This window comes from Cuculus canorus, chromosome 4 (genome assembly GCF_017976375.1).
Source record: "Cuculus canorus isolate bCucCan1 chromosome 4, bCucCan1.pri, whole genome shotgun sequence".
Lineage (NCBI taxonomy): Eukaryota > Metazoa > Chordata > Aves > Cuculiformes > Cuculidae > Cuculus > Cuculus canorus.
The window spans coordinates 11,906,043-11,922,500 of record NC_071404.1 but is presented as its reverse complement, the minus strand read 5'-3'; the positions used below and the strand labels follow the sequence as shown (position 1 = coordinate 11,922,500).

The window sequence follows — 16,458 nt, the reverse complement described above, 5'->3', positions numbered from 1 at the left end:
CGATCGTATGAAAATCAGAGTAACGGGGGGGGGGGGGGCGGATCTGTATGAATTAAGTGGCTAAAACAAAAGGCCCTGGAGAAGCTGTTGGAGGCGGGGATCCGCAGGGTCCTCGCTCTGCACGGAGGACAGCCGGGGCAGCGGGGAAAATGAAAGATTTCCCCTCCAGGAGAGCCGGCCCGGGGCAGCGGAGGAGCCGGGGAAGGTCCCTCGGCCGTCCGCGGGGCGGGGGCCCGTCCGGTCCGTACATTCGTCTCATGCTCAGCAGCTGTGCGGGTTGGGGGGAGGTCCTGGGGGGCTGCTGCCGCCTGGAAAACGTCAATCTGTGTCACCCCGGGGCCGAGGAGGCTGTGGGGGCTCCGCCGATACCGTGGGGCTGCATTTTCTTTGGATGCTCGGCGCGGGGAGCCCCTCCAACCCGTTCCCGGCTCATCGCTGGAGTCCTCGTAGTCCTTTTTGTTCCCTCCGGCTGCTGGGCGTCGCTCCGAGTTAACCCCAAAAGTAAGTTTATTGCACGTTTTAAAAAAAAATAACAACAAAACCAAAAAAAGAAAAAATACCCCAAAAAAAAAAAAGGAAAGAAAAAACCAAAACCCAAAACCAAAAAAAAAAAACCAAACAAGAACCACAAACCAAAACAAACAAACCCCCCACAAACAGTCAAAAAGCAGAAAATCGAGAAACGTGTAAGTTGGAAATAAAAAGTCCGGGTAGGACGGGGGGTGGAGCTGGAAGCCGGGGGAGGGGGCGAAGGGTCCGCGGTCCCGGCACAGGTGAGACCTCAGACGAGTCCTGTCATCTGCGACCGTAGGAAAGGGATGGAGGCGGCGGGAAAGGTGCCCAGGGGGTAGCTGACTCCGCTGGAGAAGCCCACCAAGGGGGGCGACATGTGGGGCAAGGTGAAGCCCAAGGCGCTCGCCGGCGAGTTCTCGTGGTATAAAATGGGGACCCTCACTATCCTTTGGGCGGCGTGGGAGAGGTTGGCCGCCTCCAGGTCTGCGGCCAGCTGCCGCTTCCACTTGTTGCGGCGGTTCTGGAACCAGATCTTCACCTGGGTCTCGGTGAGGTGCAGCGAAGCGGCCAGCCCGGCCCGCTCCGAGCTACTCAGGTAGCGCTTCACGTCGAAGGTGGACTCCAGCTGGAAGACCTGGCTGCGGCTGAACACCGTGCGCGTCTTCTTCTTGCGGCCGGCGGCGCGTTGCTCCGGCTCTCCGGGCTCCTCGCCGCGTTCCTCCTCCTCCTCGCGGGCGCCTGGTCCCGGCCGCCCGCCCGCCGGCCCGCGCGGCGCCGCCCGCCCGCCGCCTCCGGCCGCCCGCTCCGACGGCTCCTCGGGCAGCTCGGGCGAATCCCGGTCGCTGGCTGCGGAGAGAGGCAGAAGGCTGCGAACTGGGGAAGCCGGGGGGGAAGGAAGAGACGGAGCGCCGCCGGCCCCTCGCCCCGCTCGCCGGGAAGGGAGGAAACGCGGTGCGGAGAGAGCAAGGGCAGCGTTCGACGGGCGTGGAGCCCGGGAGAAGAGTCTTAGCGCTGCCTCGTCTCCTCCGATAAACTCCCGAATAGGTGTGAGCGCACCCGCACCGCACTTAATACACACGCGTAAATATAACTTCATGTATATCTGCATATACTCATCCACGCACAGACTCATATAGGTGCGCGCGTGTATACGCATCCAAGTGTCTACACACCTATGTGCACACATATATGTATGCAACACACATATACTTTATGTATCTACTTAGTGTACAAGTATACGCGTGTGTGTATGCATAGAAATATATATACCTTTACATATACGGATGCACATATTTGAATACTATATATATATAGTACTCATATTTATACACACAGTATAACTACCCATTTACACACATATATACGCATAAATACTTAAAAATACATATGTAAATATACGTGTGTGTGTAAGGAGGGCAAGTATATTAGGGTGAGGGTGTATGTAAAGGGAGGTAAGAAAGTATTTTCACTTCACGTTATTCTGAACTCGATAAAACAAATGGACTGTGGCAGCTACTGTAATATCAGGGCACTGCCTCCTAGCACGTCCACATGGAGTTTCCGACACTGCTTTCCATTTGCAATTTTAAAGGGGAAAAAATATTTCTTAGTCTCTATAGAACAGGGGGAAAGGAAATAAAAACAAAGCGGTTGTATTGGGACCAGTTTTCTGCTTCTATACGTACTTTCGACAAAAAAGAATTAAAAGTTAATAAATCTTAAAAAGAAACTCTTCGGATTGCAAATCGCGCCTCTTTTTCTTACGGAGCAATCCTGCAAACTCTACAAGCTCATGTAGAAATGAAGAGATGCGCAGAGGGCAAATATTTTTCCCATCAGAATGAAAATAACCACCGATCGCAGCCCATGAACTTGTTCAGATATTAATTTCTATCCCTGAAGCCAAGCTTTTCCTCCCGGCCCTAGGCACCGGAATCCCAGGCCGCTGCCTGAGCCCGGCTCCGCGGGAAGGGGCAGCCGGGAACCAGGGCTCCGAGCCCAGCCTCTCCCTCGGCTTTCCAAACTCGGCGTTGCGCTGCTGGGGAGGGGAGCCCCAGCTTTCTGGCTGGCTGGGGAGTCAAAAATTTTTTACCAATATAAGAAAACGGGATAGAGGAAAAGCAAAAAGGAAAGGAAAAAAAGCCCCGAGCAAGCAGACAACGCCAACTGTTTACATTTCGGAGGCTCCAGGTGCTGCGAGCGTTTCAGGGGGTTTGACCCGGGCTAATCGGAGAGGCAGGGGGCGAAGGCTGCGGGGGGAACCCGCGCACCCCCCTCCGCCCCTGCCCCCAGGGGCCGCGGATTCCTGTGCCGGGGGCGGGGGGGGGGAGAGAAGAGACACCCCCCACCCCCCATCCCCAGCGATTAAGGGTAGGGGAAGGTGACTTACTGTCGGGGCTGGCGCAGCCCAGGAAGGCGGCGTGCGCTCGGCGGTACCATCCGACGGCGGCGTCGCGGAGGGGGCAGCCCGGGGAGCGCGTCCCGCAGCGCGGCCCCCCGCGCCCTCCGCCCGCCGCCCGCCGCCCGCCGCCCGCCGTGCCCTCGCTGCCCAGCAGGTCCTCGATGAAGAAGGACGAAACGCGGGCGGAGGTGGAGCCGGCGTTTTCCGTGGCTTCGTCTGGCATGGTCGGAAAAGAGCTGCGGGATGGAGGTCCCGTCTCCTCTGCTCCCCGCTGCCCCGCGGCCGCCTCCTGCCTCTGCCTTAGCCCCGTGGATGCTCTCCTGGTATAAAAGGGTTTTTTTTCCGGAGTAATCATTTCAGATCGCGGTTTGCCATCATTTCCTGCAAGCTAGGAGGGGAGGGGGGAGGGGGAGGAGGGAAAGGGAAAGGGGAAGGAAAAAAAAAAAAAAAGCAACCCGACAACCCATCGGAGGCGCCAGATTCTGCGCGAAAACGATAATAACGAAATAAAAATGTCATGCGAGTTAAACGCTGGGATCCGAGAGGGGGAATCCTGCGATTGGAGGAGCGCCTCGGCACATGGGATTTCCGCAGGGGAAGCGCAGGGCGCGGAGCGCGGCGGGGCCGGGCGCTGCCGGTGCCTGGGCGTGTGTGTGTGTGTGTGCGTGTGTGTGTGTGCGTGCGTGTGTGTGCGTGCACCGCCCCGGGGCTGCCACTCACGAGCTCCTTATTTAGGTCAATTAGGGAGCAAATCCCGGCGCGGGGGGGGCGGCAGCGCCGGCCCCAGCACAAGGGCTGCAGCCGGGAGGGGGGCTTGGCCGCTCCACGGCTCTGCCTTCCCATTGGCTGCGGCGGGCTCAGCGTGCAGCCCAGCCAGCCAATCCCCGCCGCCAACATCGCGGTTGTATTAATATCATTATTAATAATCATCCCCTTCCTCCTACCCCCCCAATTCCCCCGCATCCTCCGAGCTCTTTCATGTCTGCTGCGATGCACGGAGGAGATGCGCCCTCCGCCTCCCGGAGAGCCTGCCCCGGGCCCGGAGCGGTGGGGTCGGCCGCCACCGGAGCCCCCGGGTGGGGGACACGTCGGTCTCCGTGAGCAGGCATTGTCCCCGGTGGAGAGGAGGACTCCCAGCACGCGGGGGCTGGGGACCCTCGTCTACAGGGTCTCCCGAGGCCGGTTGGTGACGTTTAACCTTTTTCCTTTATGTATAGGTATATAAAATATATGTATCTTTTAATATATATACGTATTATGCCTATATGGTTTATGTAGGAAGACAGACAGCCCCTCATGAAAGCGGTGCACCCGCCCGGGCCGGGGGGGTACCCACTCCAGCATCCATCCCGCAGCTCCTAGCCCGAAGTTTTTATTATTATTCCTATTGCAATTCCACTTCATGGAAAGCCATAAAGTCACCCCTCCCCCTTCCCCCTTTTCCCCAGCCCTTCTGGATTCGCCCTCTTAGGGGCACCCACCAACCCCACAAAACTCTCTGCAGGACACCGGGGCAGGATTGTTATCCTCTGTTTTTTTCCCCCGGGATGAGGCAGGCCAGATTTGTAAAGGGACGAGTGAATGCAGGCGCATGTCGGAGACCCGTGCAGGTTTGGGTGAGTACGCAGATACCCTTGCAATGTTCACTTGCAGGTCAGCTCGCTCCTCCTGCTCTGCTCTGCCTTCTCTGTCAGGATATTCCTACTTGCTCCCCTTTACGGTACTCCTGGATAAGCACCCCTTTCCCAAGCCCCGCCCCCCCTCCCCCCTCTCGAACCCGTGGCTCCCGGTGGGAGGCTCCGGCGGGACCGGAGCGCAGAGGGGCGAGGAGACGGTCTCCAAGCACGGAGCGCTCCCGCTCCCGGGGTGCCGGTGGGGACTTTAGAGGTCAGGGCCTCTTTCAGGAAACAAAAAAAAAAAAAACAGGTGAGGGGGAAGAAAAAAAAAAGATATTTCTTCTTCCAAAGACTCCGGGAAAACATTGCAAACAGCCAGAGCTCTGAAATGGACTCTGGAAAAGCAGGAATATACAGGGTTCAGCTTTCTGTCCTACCTGGGCAGAGACCGACAGGAGTCGGGCGGGTTATAAACCGGGAGAAAGTGCATTCGTCACTGGTTGCACAGGAGTGATGTTAACGAACTCTGCTTTTAAGCTGTGCGCGCCTTAGTGCGTGTTGATGGATAGGAAATACATGTCTTAAGCATCCACAAACCGTCAGTTCTGTTTGACTGTCAGACTCAGAAAATACATGTGTGTTTTCCGGAACAAAGAGAAAAACGTGGGCCCTGTTTACATTTCATAAACAATGTGCAGACTATACGCATGTATCCCTTACGCATATTTTATAGAGTGTTCCTACTGTGTGGTCATACAATTTATGTAATATTATTTGCTTGCCACTTAGAATTGGTATAATAAAATGAATAAGAGTAAATTTGCTCTTATTCATAAATCCCCCCCGTATTTAGCATAACGTTTAACTGTTCAGTGTGTAGTAACGCTGAACTATGTGAAAAGAGATATTCCTGAAACAAAATCGGGATGAGTATAATTCTGTACCTCCAAATACAACATTTGTACATACATGTTGTGCGTACTTTGTATTTTTATAAGCTTGTAGTTATGTTTACGTACCTTTTACGTACCTATAGTGACATGACTACTAACACTTTATGCTTAATACTCTTTGTGCTTATCATGATGGTGAAGAGGAAAAGGGCGTGTGTTCGCTGGATGCCTCCCGGCAGCCACCCAGCACGGCTCCGTGCAGGAAGCAGTAAAATAAGACACTAACATTGTTTTCGTGATTTAATGTCAGAAAGACTTCCTGGGCCCCTTCCCCAACTCCATTCGGTGCTGCCTGTCCGGGGGTACCGCGGGGCAGGGTGGTTCTCTTGTGCATTGGTTGTGTCCCCGCGGCTCCCGGACCGTCTCTGTCGGGATTCGGGGGTGGTCGCGGAGACGCAGGACCTCTCCTTCCTCCACCGATTTCTCTCCCACAGCCACTCCTTTACGGCAAGATAAACCTCTTTTTGTTTTGTTTTGCAGGCAGCTGAGTGGAGGGGATTTCTGTGGGCAGCAAGCTCCTGCCTGCCAGGAGGGATTTCCCTGTTTTCGGAAAAGGTGGCTTTGAGACCAGATTTAGATGGAAGGAGGTGGTTGAGTCACCTTCCCTGGAGGTGTTTAAGGTACGGGTGGACGAGGTGCTGTGGGTCATGGTTTAGGGAGTGTTAGGAATGGTTGGACTCGATGACCCAGTGGGTCCCTTCCAACCTGGTGATTCTATGATTCTGTGGAGCCCCTCCTCCCAACACCCATCCACACACCCCCTTTTTTTTCCTATCTCTGGCTTTGTGTCTCTGCCAGGTACATGTTTTTGTGCGAGGCCTTAGAGACCTCCAGATCCAGCTCTGGTGCTGATGGGGTGTCCCCAGCTGAGCAGTCCTGGCTCCCAGTCTGTGCTGGTCACTGGTGTGGGATGTCCTCTGGCCACACAGCCCGTGGGACATCTCTCATGTCACCCTCTCAGGCAGCCACTGCTCCTGAGCCTCTCGTGAGCTTTGCTCGACGTGGGGGCAAAGCTCATCGCCTGCGGCGGAGAGAGGAATGGGGATTTGGGGCCGAGCTCCAGAGGGAACCATCAGACGAAGGGCTGCCTTTAGGGCCGAAAACGTGTGTGTGAGTGTGACAAGCGCCACCAGCGAGCCACGGCGATGCCGGGCTGGCCGCTCCCGCCGCTGCCCTGCCCCTTCCCGCACGGGCTGGAGCGGGCCTGCCTGCAATGTGAATGCAATTACCTTCCTGGTGTTTGATGTCTCCCCTCGTTCTCCCCCAACAAGCACTGCCTCGATGCGTCGTAAAATAGAAATGAAATGAAAGACAGGCTTTAGCGCTCGCTACCTAACCTCTGCTCCTCTCTGCTTTTAAGTGCCCGCGGTACATTTGGAACCAGGATCTTTGCAGGAGGCGTTTAACCCCCGGAGCTGCGGGCAGAGGCGGCTTTCTGGGAAGGGGAATCATCTGTCCCTTCTCCATGCCAAAAAAAAGAGGCGCTGAACAGATCGCTCACTTCCTATCAGCCTCCTAACAGATGCGGCAGCGCTGCGGGTAAGGACTTTCTTGGCCAACTTTTGCCTCTGGTTGATGTATTGATGTATATCTCTAGGTATACACTTAAAAATAGTTTTTCAGCCAGGTTTCGTTTAGCTATAAAAGTAAAAGAGATAAAGACCGGCCTCGCATCTGCAGTAAACTGTCAGGAGCCACCGAAAGGCAAAAGAAGACACAACAATGCAAAAGCAGCTTTTTTAGCGGGGTCCAGCGCTCCTTTAGAGGAGCAGAGGTGATGGTGGTATGGTTTGGATGTCTACTTTAGAAAAACCCGTAGAATAGAAGATTAAGCAGAAGATGCTTTCACAGCCTCTCAGCCTCTGGGTAACACCTCCCTGCTCACGGGGAGTTGTGGAGATCTCCTCAGCTCCCGGGGGAGCAGCCCAAAACTCTCCCTGCATGGAAAACGTCAAGTCTCTGCTGCGGCTCCGCTGCCCTCCAGAAGCCACTGATTCGGAGCAGGAGCCGCGGGAGAGGGGTCACTTCCCTCTAACCCTTGCTGGGACAAGCGGAGGGGCGACTTCAGAGGGGTGTCCGGACAGCCCTTCCCTGCCTCCGTGAGGGGCCTGTGCTCATCTCATTGGGATATCCTATGGGGTGACCATTCCAGCAGGGAACACGCAAAAAACAAGGACAACATAGCAGTGGGAACTCCTTATTTTATTTTATTTTATTTTATTTTATTTTATTTTATTTTATTTTATTTTATTTTATTTTTTCTGCAAAAAAGAAACCCTGATGTGGGTTGCAAAGCACAGCAACAATTAGTGGATTTCCTTTTTGATTTTGCAGTACATTTTAAGGGGTACCCAAAGGTGGGAAAATAGAGAAACCTATCATTATGTGGTTTCCCCACCCTCACTAAATTATCTCTACAAACCAAACCCTTCTGAATCCTTCACCTTCAGTGGTACCGGCAGAGGACTTTTTCCCCTTTCAAGGATGTTGCACAACCCATGCTGATTCTCACAAATGTATTCGTTATTCACAGATAGTCCTTAAGTGCTTTGGATGGAATCTTCCGCTCCATAGTATGTCCTGGTTGTCCGTGATGACTGTTCATTGCTCGTTATAGATGTCATACAATTGGGAGTATGAATCACATCGCTTAAGTGCTGTTTGCTTGCTAAGTGAGCGCTTTTTTAACCCATGATAAATTATCAGATTGTAATATCCTTGGGTAAGTGAATATGTTAACGAATAAAACACTTAGAGAACGTTTTTGGGGAATGTCTGTTCCTATGTGTTAGAATTCCGGAGCCGTTTCAGTGATATTTATTATTTTTCTGACAGGAGATGGGTGGAGAGACAGAAAAGGGATCATTAGCAAATTATATAATATCTTTAAAAATGGTAATCCCTACTGAAATGAGCTAACAATTATAATACAGTCCTGTTTTAAAGTGACTTTTCCAGAAAGGACTTTGGCATTGATTTCCTTACATAATTTTAACATCATTTCTTTTTTTTTTAAATGTATATACAGAGAGAGAATGCATGGTTTTATTGGTACTGGTTAGGGTCAGCCACAAGAGAATTATGGAGGTCATGTGAAATAGGTGCCAATAAAGCTTTTATTATTGTTATACAGTCAAAAGAGCATTATGAAAAGAGATCCTTAACAGACCTAACCATGGCTATTTTGTTCTGTTAACAATCAATTGTACAGAGACATAGTAAAAAAAAGTTACTTTACAGAGCTATTGAACATTAACCTATTATCCATAAGACTTTTGGAATTATTCTGTCTCAGAAGGTCTCTTGAAATGAAACACTGCACACAACTCTTGATTTTGCCTAAAACAAAAGATTTAAGTAAAAGAAAAAAAAGCACCATCACAACAGAATAAGACTATTTAAATTTTGAAATAAAATTTTACTTTTATGTAATGCAATATAAGAAAATCAAACTATTTTTTTCATTAACGAGGTAAAATTTATCTCCATTTTGCACGTACCTACAATTTGAATCTGAAGATTTTCTGCCAAGACGGAGCTTGAAGTTGAGGATTCTAAAGTAAAATTTCATTAAAATGCTGTTCTCCTTCCCTCACCTAATCTTGAATAATTTTAGTGGAACATTAAACCATTATCAAGAACTGTAATAAATTTCCCCATATATTGAAACATTGGATTCTTAGATCAAACTTCAAAAAACAGTTGGAGTTTAATGAATTTAGTAAAAACTCATACCTTCTTTAATCTGATTGACTCAGGAGTTTTAGATTAATTCCAGGACAGAGCCAAATTCAATCAAATAAAGTATTAAGAACTTAAAGTACAAAACATCCTTTGTATTTTTGCAGTTGAGTAAAGGAAAATCGATGCATATATCCAAGTTAGCCTCCAAATAACTTTAACATTGCGGTAAAAATTATACTCCTTTCTGCATTTTGATAGTAAAATGATTCAAACCGTATGTACTGCAAGGAAAAAAAATAAGATAAATTGTGAAAATTACACAGGGCTTAATTATATTTAAAAATCACCTTTATTTGTAAGTTATATTCATAAGAAACAAGTGGGCTCTGCATCGATAGAAAACAGAAAGCATCTCCTTTCCAATTACTTTTAATTCTTTCATCATAAAAGAGGAAAACATATCAAGCTCTAAAGCTACCACTACATCAAGGAAACTATTTTTCATTATCATGTGAAAACTGTACTTTTGCAAACCGTATTTGAGTGAGGCATATTGATTGCCCCCCACCTTAAGCCCTCTGTCACCAATGATATACACACAAATGTAAAACCATGAATTTTTGGATCAGTTCAGAAATAATCTTTATAGAAATCAATGAGCAGTCAGACTTTATGTAAGTCATTAAAATCGGGGGATGAATGTAATTTTCCGATGGTTCTGTAATATATTATAAATACCTCTGCAATGCTCCAGTATACGTGGAGATATGTATCTGGAGATATATACAGTTACATGCTTATGAATATGTTTGCGATGGTATATAAAAATTGCATTTTCACATAGCATGAAAGTAGTGTTGAAATGCCTTTAGAAAGGATTGGACCTAGTCAAAATTAATACTGTCATGAACTCAGATCCTAATATAAATCCGTGGAACCCCCAAATGCATTCACTTTCTTGTTCTGAATTATTTTGTTATCAAGTCTGATTAGTCCTAGAAAACCCTGAAGCAGTAGGAAGGCTGGGTCAAACACTGAGTGAACTCAATGGTAGACCTCTGTTTGCTTTCTCTCGGCAAGCAGCACTGAGATGTGCTATCTTCCCTGGGATCTCAGTGGAGCTAGGCAGGAAACCCAACTGTATAAGCTCCTTCTCATAAGACTCCACTTTGACTTCACAAACTCCTCAAGCTGTGTTAGAACGGTGCATGCCAGTTCCCACAGTAATTCCTCATGAAATCTGAACACTGCAGCCCACATTCTGCCCTTGAAAGGACATGAGAAGTCAACCTAGAAATTTACACAGGCCTCTGGCTATGAAAAATAAAACCTACGCTGGAGTTATGTGAAATTGGAGCAATAAGTGGACTTGCTGCAGGAAAATTTCCACTTCACACTTTGTGAATCCATGTCCTATCCAGAGGAAGCTGAAGACTTGGTTTAAATAGAGACATTACTGGAAAGGTGGGCAAGGAGATCTGAAGGTGCACCTTTACTGTGCATCACAGGGGTACATTCTACTGACTAGTTAGGAAGAGGTACCCATGCCCCTTTTATCTCCTTCTTTCACGCAAAACTCTCCTCCCATATTTACTGGGGGGATTAATTAAACTAAGCACAGATCTTTACATCTAACCTATGCTCCTCTTAAAGACAAAGCATATCTGGCCAACATCGTCCATACATTCAGGGGGTAACTGTTGTGTAAAAGAAGTCAGATTAATCACTTCCCAACCTTCTGGCCCTGGTGAGGTTTTCTTGCCTCTTCATGATAATATGTACCATGGTGCAGATGAGTGAAGGGCAGCTCTGCAGAGAAGATGCAGTTAATTGAATTTTATAAGCGGAAGGCACTCAGTGGGAGATGGGACTGCACTCTTCAGTGAGCATGCTGTAATAGTGTGGCCTCTCCACTCCAGGTTACAGATGACTTGGTCTTCCCTTGTCCCACTGAAATGTTTTGTATGACTTGGCTTTCTTGGCTGAGTGTGTACGGGCAGGCTAAAAAGAATTATGTCACAAGCTTAGGCAAATATCTGTCCATAGCCTTCACAATAAACTTTCTTCCTGTCAGATTTTGGCTTATCAGTCTCCTTCCAGACCATGACAGGTCATTTATAGCATGAAAAAGTCCATTAACTGCTCCTGGTAGGTATCAGACCATCCCGTTCTGGAGTGGGAAAGCACGTAGTCCGCAAAGGCAAGCCATGTCACGCCACTTGCCCTTAGAGCTAGAGGATGAGGCCAGCTTCAGGCCATCCTGAAGCACCCAAAATCATCCACCAAGGGACAGCGGTTTTCTCAGATAGTAGGAGGAAAACATGCCCTGTCATCACAATGTGCAGTTAATGGTAGTTTGGCTAGGTGATGTGCAGTTTGCAAAACCTCTTGTCTACATGTCCTCCACTCCCCAGCCAGCATCCTTGCAAAAGTCTGGCAAACACCAGCCCTTTAGCAGTATTTATAACTATATATCTATCTGATGAGCCACTCTCTAAAAGTAGGCTAACTCAAAACATACATTGCTGCTTGGAAATGCAGATGTGAAGGGATATCTGGTTCTAATATACAGATCACCTTATGGTGTGGCAGGTTTCAGTTTCCACAATAGAGAGTGCATTTGTGCTAGGAGTGATTTAAGCCATTTGGGACCTTCAAAAGCAGAAACCCTTCATGAACCTTATTGAAAATGACTATGCTTGGAGAAAAAAAAGTAAAAGAAACTAGGGGAGTGATCCAAGATCACACACATCTAAAGGGTGGAAAAGGAAGCCTTTTCCAAAATGTTGCTCTTTCTCACAGAAGACGCTTAAGCTGAGTGTGAGACAAGTATCTCCATACCTTTGTTGAGCTATGAAGCCCTGCTAATGCTGCAACTGACATCTTGCTATGAAAACCCACCAGATTCAGCCCAAAAGAGTCTGTTTATTAAATATTAGCAGTATTTGCCATAATAATTTCTATTGCATTTTCTTTTTTTGTATTTCTCCTTTTGCTTAGGGAGGCAATAAGGAGACGACAAAGCAGACTTTTCCTTTCAGATACACCTGGTGGATTTGAACTCTGATATTTCTCTTTGCCTTACTGCACGGAAATCCCTTAGGAAGACCAAAATACCAGCAAAAAGATCGGCTGTGCAGATTGGAAAGAAGGATTTTGCCCTTGGGTCCAAAACCGGAATGTTTTCTGCAGATTGTAGACTCCATAAAACATATGTACTTAATAAATAAGCAAACAAGGCTTGTGCTTGAATGGGGCTTCCGTGCAGTAAAGGAGAACAACATTTGGCAAGTTGGGGTCAAGGGGGTTGACGCTTGCACCCCAGAGCCACATTTTTGCAAATACCTACTTTTCTCCTTCACACAAACTGTGCTGTTGAGGTGCACCAGAAGAACCTTTTGGAAGCTTATTCTAGGGGATCTGAAATGATCTTCCTCACAGAGCTGACTGTCCACATGCAGAAAACGGAGGGAATACATCCACCTTGTCAAACTGGTAAACAAGATGAGCTAAGAAGGCTTTCCCTCATTTGCATCTACTGTCTCACTGCCTGCACAGGTCAGCAGAGAAAATAACAGAGGGGAAGTAGCTGGAATGACACCAACACTCCGAGCTTTTGGCACCCCTTTGCAGCAGGAGCTCAGGGTCTTTTTGCATCCCTTCACTCTGGAGCTGTCAGCAAGTTACACACCCTGTCATGTATCTCAGAGCTGCTGAAACGTTATGTGCTCCGTCTCCACCTTTTGCAGAGCTCGCCTGACCCTGCCTTGCTCCTTGCTTAGGGTGAAGTGATTTCAATCCCCTCAGCAGCCCCAGAGGGTCATCCAGTCTTGGTCAGGCCTAAGAGGTTGTCCTTTTACATTTAGCAAAAGAGAAACATGTCCACCATCTGCTTGCAATTGCTCTCTAAGACGCTGAGCATAGCCTTTGCTTTCACATGTCTCCTGAACGTTTGACAATCAGGATATTCAGAGTGAGTGAGATCTTATCGGTACTTTTTGGTTGTCAGACCAAAGGCCTGAACACCACCAGGTCTCCAAAGGATTCAGTTGCAATGGAGGACACGTGTGTTAAACAAGGTGGTTGTCCACAGCAGCAAGCACATTTCCAGTGCACCATGATGCCCGCTCGGGCCAGGAGCCAGCCAGATGTCAAGTCTGATAGATTTATTTTGACTTTTTCTGTGTGGAGAGGCAAGAGGAGAACCTGCAGTGTATGACCCATCTCCTCTTTCTGTGCACCCCTACTTGGCAGGGACGAACGCTACTGCAAATTTTGCCAGAGATCACTGTAGAGGACAATGATGTTAAACCGAACACCTAACTTCTAACTGGTTGATGCTGGTTGAAATGAAATCTACCTTTATTTCTTAATTTTTTGTCTGCTTCTAGCTTGTCTAGCTGGAATAATCCTTTCCTCTTCCTCCATTTGTACCTTTTAGTGTTAAGAATGGCAGGAGCAGAATAAGGACCTGACTCATCACTCCCTCTTTTGCTTATCCTTAAAAATGTATGTATATAGACTCAAAACTGTGTCATACAAAGGTGTAGGGCAGACATACCCTTACATAAAATGGCAAGTTTTATGTGATTGTCACCAAAATCTTACAGGCTACATTGATGTCAAGGTCAAGTTCGGTTGAGGATAAAAAACCTAGTGTCTGCTTAGATTTGTTGTTCTCTTAGTCCACAGGGATAAAAACAATTGGCTAATTTGGAACTCTTAACCTTCACTGTAATTTTAATTGTTTTACTAAGTACAACAATTATATATTTCTGAATTAGCTATATTTGGTTATGTGTATTAACCTCATTTTCAGTTGACAAAAAATAATAATGAAGTGACAATGAAATATTTCCTCTGATTTTGAGATAGTCCGTGGAATCTTTTGGGCACCTCTGGGATCAACAGGAGACTAAAAATCGACTTTGATTCTGAGTCTTATATACATATTTTCATTTTTGATATCTTTACCAAGGTCAGTTGAAAAAAAAAATGTGTGAAATCTACTGAGATTTGGCTCTAGAAAAGCTACCTTAGGCTTATGAGATACAAATTTAAGTGTGGATTATCCTTGAGAAGCCTGAGCCTGGGGAATCTGAACTTGTTCTTTCCATAAGGACCTAATTTGTAGTTTGTATGAGAAGGATTAATCGGGATTTAAGCAGTACTTGCATCTTGTTGATCCTAAGGAACCCTTAGTGTTATTTAAAGAGCTTTGGGAGCCTTGTTGACACCTAATGATGACCTATAGATTCTTTGGATTCAATTTAAATTCAGATTAATATTCCAGATTAGATTGCTACTGCCAATTTTGCAGACAGTAGCATCCTAAAGGGGTTATCTGTACATAATCAGAAGGTAAGCAGGTTATGTCGACACAGACTATTTAATTTGGACCATAACCAACGTGTTTAAGAAAAGAAGTATAAAAATCCTAAGGTTGTCTTTCGCAAAGTCTGAATCTGGGGAAATTATTAGCTGGTATGTGAGTTTATACGGCCTTCGTTTAGGAAGAGAAGTCTGGATCTGGATGAGGTCTGCAGAAAGTAATCCAGAACCTTCTGAGCAACTGTCTGGATCTGACCTATTTCAAGATAGTGATCTTTAACTGTAGGCCACATGGGCTTTGTTCTGAACCTGACTTATTTCTGTTCTGTGGTCTTATCTGATGGTTCTCCAAGGTGCATATTTGGCTGGACTTCCTTGGTGTGGAAAAATACACCTGTGAAGCAACACACAGGAAGAGATTTTCACTGGCAGGGACCAGCACTTTGCATCTTTTCCTTGTGTAAATAAAGCCAACACAAAAAGTGTCTGATGATTCTGCACTTATTTTGAAAGAGATTAAAATACTTCTCTGCACACACACACCCATCCCCCACCCCCCTTTTAGTTTCCTCTGTGTCCTGAATTGCTCTATCAGAGTGTTCTAATCTGCTTTCAAAATGTGTGCCTGTATTCACTTGCATGGAAGAAAATGCAAATATTAATTTAAGTGGAACATAAGTGAAAATAAGAGGATGTAGAATAACATCTTTGTTAATCCTCCATAGATATGATACGTAGATGTGTTTAAATTGCTTAAATACCAGAGCAGAATGCTATCTCGCTGAGTTAGTGTGTCTGGAGATCAAATCGTCCTTATTACAGTGCCACCTCGAGGACGGATTCCTCCCTGGATCAAACGCAGATCTCTGCAAAGTGTTTCCAACCTGATCTGAGGGATGTGGTTTTCTCATTTCCCTTACTCAAAGGTTACTCAAAGTCAAACACAGGTGAGGTCCACGGTGTTAAACGACTCCTAACCTGTCCTGGGATTTCACAGAAGTTGCAAGAGCATGGTGCATGTAACCAATCTCAAATTAAAATGATTGCTGTGGTCTAGATGGACTAAGATTTTTCCTAGCAGTTTTATATTGCGCAATCCAAATGCACAATAAACTTAGATCTGTACTTTTGCCAAGTTGCAATTTATAAATAAAAGGGTTCAGAGCAAGCCAATTTTCCTATTCAGTTTTAATAGCTAATACTCTAAAAACCTCAAGGCTAATTAAACCGTTCATTGTCCTGCTGCATTTAATTATTCAGATATTGATCTAACGTCTTAACACACAAGACAAAACAGTGACATATTTTATATTTGGAAATGGGTAAAATAAGAAGCAGACCTGGTTTAAAAATGATTTAGTAGTTAATAACTGAACTCAAAGAACAGTATTTCCAAGGGTTGATTTTTTTTCATGTGCCATGCAGTCTTTCTGTCTATTAAAAAAAAAAAAAGAAGACAGTGTAAAAAAAAACCCTTCAGAATTTTTCTATAAAGTCTGACTCAGATTTCACATCTAGTTGAAAAAATCCCACATGGTACATCGCTAAAACCATGTATCTGTACAAAGATGAGGACAAACCATTTCGCTAGGAAAATCCAAGGAATTTTGTATTCAAGTTCTGACCCTACCTGAGACAATCTGTGACCATGAACTAATAAGTCACACGAACTTGTTCCACCACTGCTGGAAAAATGAGCCTCATATATTTCCTTCTTTAATTGTTGTCTTAATTTAAGCCACCATCTTTCTGATATGAGTCTTGAATTTATTGGGTGCTTAGTGCTGGTTGTAAAATAGAAACCCCACCACAACACAACAGAGCAAAACACTCCATATGAACAACTTACAAATAAGGTAATAACAACTCACACCATGAGAGTGATGAGGCACTGGCACAGGTTGCCCAGGGAGGTTGTGGCTGCCCCATCCCTGGAGGTGTTCAAGGCCAGGTTGGATGG

At 46.6% G+C, this 16,458-nt stretch overlaps 1 protein-coding gene and 1 long non-coding RNA gene across 4 annotated transcripts in view; one reads left to right on the top strand and one right to left on the bottom strand.

The window, feature by feature from the left end:
• HMX1 (H6 family homeobox 1) overlaps positions 1-3,319 on the bottom strand; it is a 5,213-nt gene extending 1,894 nt beyond the window's left edge. Inside the window, exons 1-2 of the mRNA XM_054066497.1 lie at positions 2,903-3,319; positions 1-1,359 (exon numbers count right to left, since the gene is read on the bottom strand). The exon at positions 1-1,359 is cut by the window's left edge and continues 1,894 nt beyond it. Of these exons, the coding sequence (XP_053922472.1) occupies positions 782-1,359; positions 2,903-3,269 (945 nt within the window). The 5' untranslated portion in view covers positions 3,270-3,319 and the 3' untranslated portion in view covers positions 1-781. The remainder of the gene's footprint in view (positions 1,360-2,902) is intronic.
• A 552-nt stretch (positions 3,320-3,871) lies between these two features.
• LOC128852177 (uncharacterized) lies at positions 3,872-15,413 on the top strand. 3 transcript variants are annotated; one of them, XR_008449867.1, is made up of 3 exons: positions 3,872-4,096; positions 5,964-6,103; positions 6,844-15,413. It is a non-coding gene; the product is annotated as an uncharacterized LOC128852177 (long non-coding RNA). The 3 variants fall into 3 exon arrangements; XR_008449868.1 differs by having other exon boundaries at positions 3,872-4,131; XR_008449869.1 differs by lacking the exon at positions 3,872-4,096 and adding an exon at positions 4,194-4,530.
• The last annotated feature ends 1,045 nt before the right edge of the window (positions 15,414-16,458 follow it).